Genomic DNA, 2,540 nt, shown 5'->3' on the forward strand with positions numbered 1-2,540 from the left:
GCACTCCTCTGGTCTGCTGTCGGGAGTCTGTATAATATTCTTTATTTCAGTCAGTGTATGCTTAATTTCTAGTTGGTTCTTTATCACAACATCGAGGGTCTCATTAGATTTCTCGTAGATCTCAATAACTTTATCGGCGGCTCCTAGACAGTTCTTGAGAGACCTTAAACGTGTGGTTCTGAACTCAATATCCTCCATTGACCGTTTTGTCCTGTTTCTTTGTCTCCGGATTTTTTATGCTTTCTTGGTGCACCCCCAAGTGGTCTTTGTGCGCAATCTTGTTGTAGTTAATACTTGATTGTTGTAGTAAATACTATGGGGATTTGACCTCAGGCCAACTGGCTGTGAGAATCAGCTGTGTCTGCAGTGAGAGAACTTCTGTCCCCTAGGGAGGTGCTAATCTAGCCTTTGCCTGAGGCTATCTGGCAAATGGCTCTGTGCAGGGCCTGGGCGGGGCGGGATCAACAGAGCGGTGGAGGGAGCAGTTATGGCTGCTCTCAGTCCAGTCCCCAGAGGCTCTGCCTCTCAGAGTCCCAGCATCCACGGCAAAACTCGGAGAGAGAGCTGCCCTCGTGTTCCAACTAATGCCAGACAGTCCCGCTTCTCCTGTTTGAGTCTGGGTCCCTAGAGACTCACCCAGAACTGAAGCTCAGAATCTGAGCCCCCCTCCCGATTGAAAATGACAACCGCGCCCTCAGCTACCAGCCAGCTGCGCGTACCTCCGCACCTTTGTATTTTCTGCACTGCGCCTCCTCTGAGTCTCATATGCTGTTCTCTTTCCTTCTAGTTGAAGAATTTCCCCTCAGCCAGTCTTCCTGTGGTTCTGGGCGATGTCTGTTCCATCTTTTAGTTGTATGTTTGAAGTGGTTATTCGACGCAGCTAACTCCAGTGTTTACCTATGCCGCCATCTTGGTTCCCCCCCTATATACAGGTTCCACCTAATTCTTATCAATAGCTCAACAAAATTTATTTTCCCCAAATATAAAGAATTTTACTCTAAAATTTATATGGAAAGAGAAAGACCCTATATTATCTAGAAACTATTTTGAACTATAGGAATACAGTGGGAGGAGTCATTTTCCCTGGCTGCATACATAGTCGCAGAAATCAAGACAATGTGGCACTGTTGGAGGACTAGGCACATAGATTATGAAACAGAATAGGGAAATGAAATAAATCTACACAAATATGAGTAATTTTTGACAGAGATGCAAAGACAATTTAATAAAGGAGGGATAGACTTTTGAGTAAGTGATGCTAGAGCAGTTGGACTTGCAAACAAGCAATCCACAGGCAAACAAATAAACCTCAGAGTAATTCACATGCCTTATACAAAAATTAACTCAAAGTAGATCAGGAGGATAAATTTAATACACAAAACTATAAAACTTCTAAATAAAAGAGGACTAAAAATTTTTTGAAACCTATGATTAGGCAAATAATTCCTAGACTTGAATCCCTGAGCACTTAAAAGTAAAAGTTCATAAAAAAATAATTTGATAAATTGGGCTCTGCAAAATTTCAAAAATTTGCTGTCTGAAAAATAGGGTTAAGAGGATGAAAAGATAAGCCATAAAAGGAAAACTGATCCATGGGACACAGGAAAAAGTCTTTAAATTTCCCCCTGTGAAAGAGTCTATTATGAGGAGGAAAAGATAAACTACAGACTAAGCAAAAGTATTTGCAAACCACATATCCAACAAAGGACTTGTGTCTAGAGCAGCCGTGGGCATACTACGGCCCATGGGCAGGATCCGGCCGGTTTGAAATGAATAAAACTAAAAAAAAGAAAAGACCGTACCCTTTTATGTAATTATGTTTACTTTGAATTTATATTAGTTCACACAAACACTCCATCCATGCTTTTGTTCCGGCCCTCCGGTCCAGTTTAAGATTACATAATGCTACACATGTGATGAATTTGCAGAGATACACACATATATATATTCATGTAAGACTCCCTCCATGTTCTGCGTGGAGTATGGTTCGGTATCTGAAAGAGGGGCCGCACACAAATGAGAGAGAAATGACACAAGATAATTTTGAAATATTGGGGGACAAGACAAGCAAGTCCCGAAGGACTTCCACCAATGCTCAGGCACTCCAATCTTTTATTAAGCTTGGAGTAGCCTTAGGTAAGGAGATTTCAATGACACACAGATCAGCAGACAGTTTCTAGGAATAGACAGAGTATCTGATTAGCTCATCTGTAGACAATTCCCAGGAATAGGCAGAGTATCTGATCAACAATAATCAACAAGGGCCTACACAAATATATAAGGAATTCAATGAGCTAAGGTGGGGATAATGCTTTAGCTACCATTATCTAGAATAACTGGGTGGTGTCTAAATTAAGTGGGTGGTGCACAACCCTGACCTTTGCTAGGACTTCAAAGGTTACTAGCTTCTGGGGGTCTCTGTCTATACTCAGCTAATGAAGACAGTAAGTGGTTGCCTGCATCTCCCCCTTATTTTTTCTTTAAAAAATCAAGTATCTGTAGACTAGAAATATAAGAACAAGTCCCAATTTCAAAATCCA

At 41.3% G+C, this 2,540-nt stretch overlaps 1 protein-coding gene across 1 annotated transcript in view; it reads right to left on the reverse strand.

Annotated features, from left to right (window-relative positions):
• The window catches only part of LOC102768897 (protein LEG1 homolog), a 9,529-nt gene extending 8,432 nt beyond the window's left edge, over window positions 1-1,097 (reverse strand). Inside the window, exon 1 of the mRNA XM_015557791.1 lies at window positions 1,064-1,097. Coding sequence (XP_015413277.1) covers window positions 1,064-1,097 — 34 coding nt within the window. The remainder of the gene's footprint in view (window positions 1-1,063) is intronic.
• Window positions 1,098-2,540: the final 1,443 nt, after the last annotated feature.

This window comes from Myotis davidii, unplaced genomic scaffold (genome assembly GCF_000327345.1).
Source record: "Myotis davidii unplaced genomic scaffold, ASM32734v1 scaffold147, whole genome shotgun sequence".
Classification (NCBI taxonomy): Eukaryota; Metazoa; Chordata; class Mammalia; order Chiroptera; family Vespertilionidae; genus Myotis; species Myotis davidii.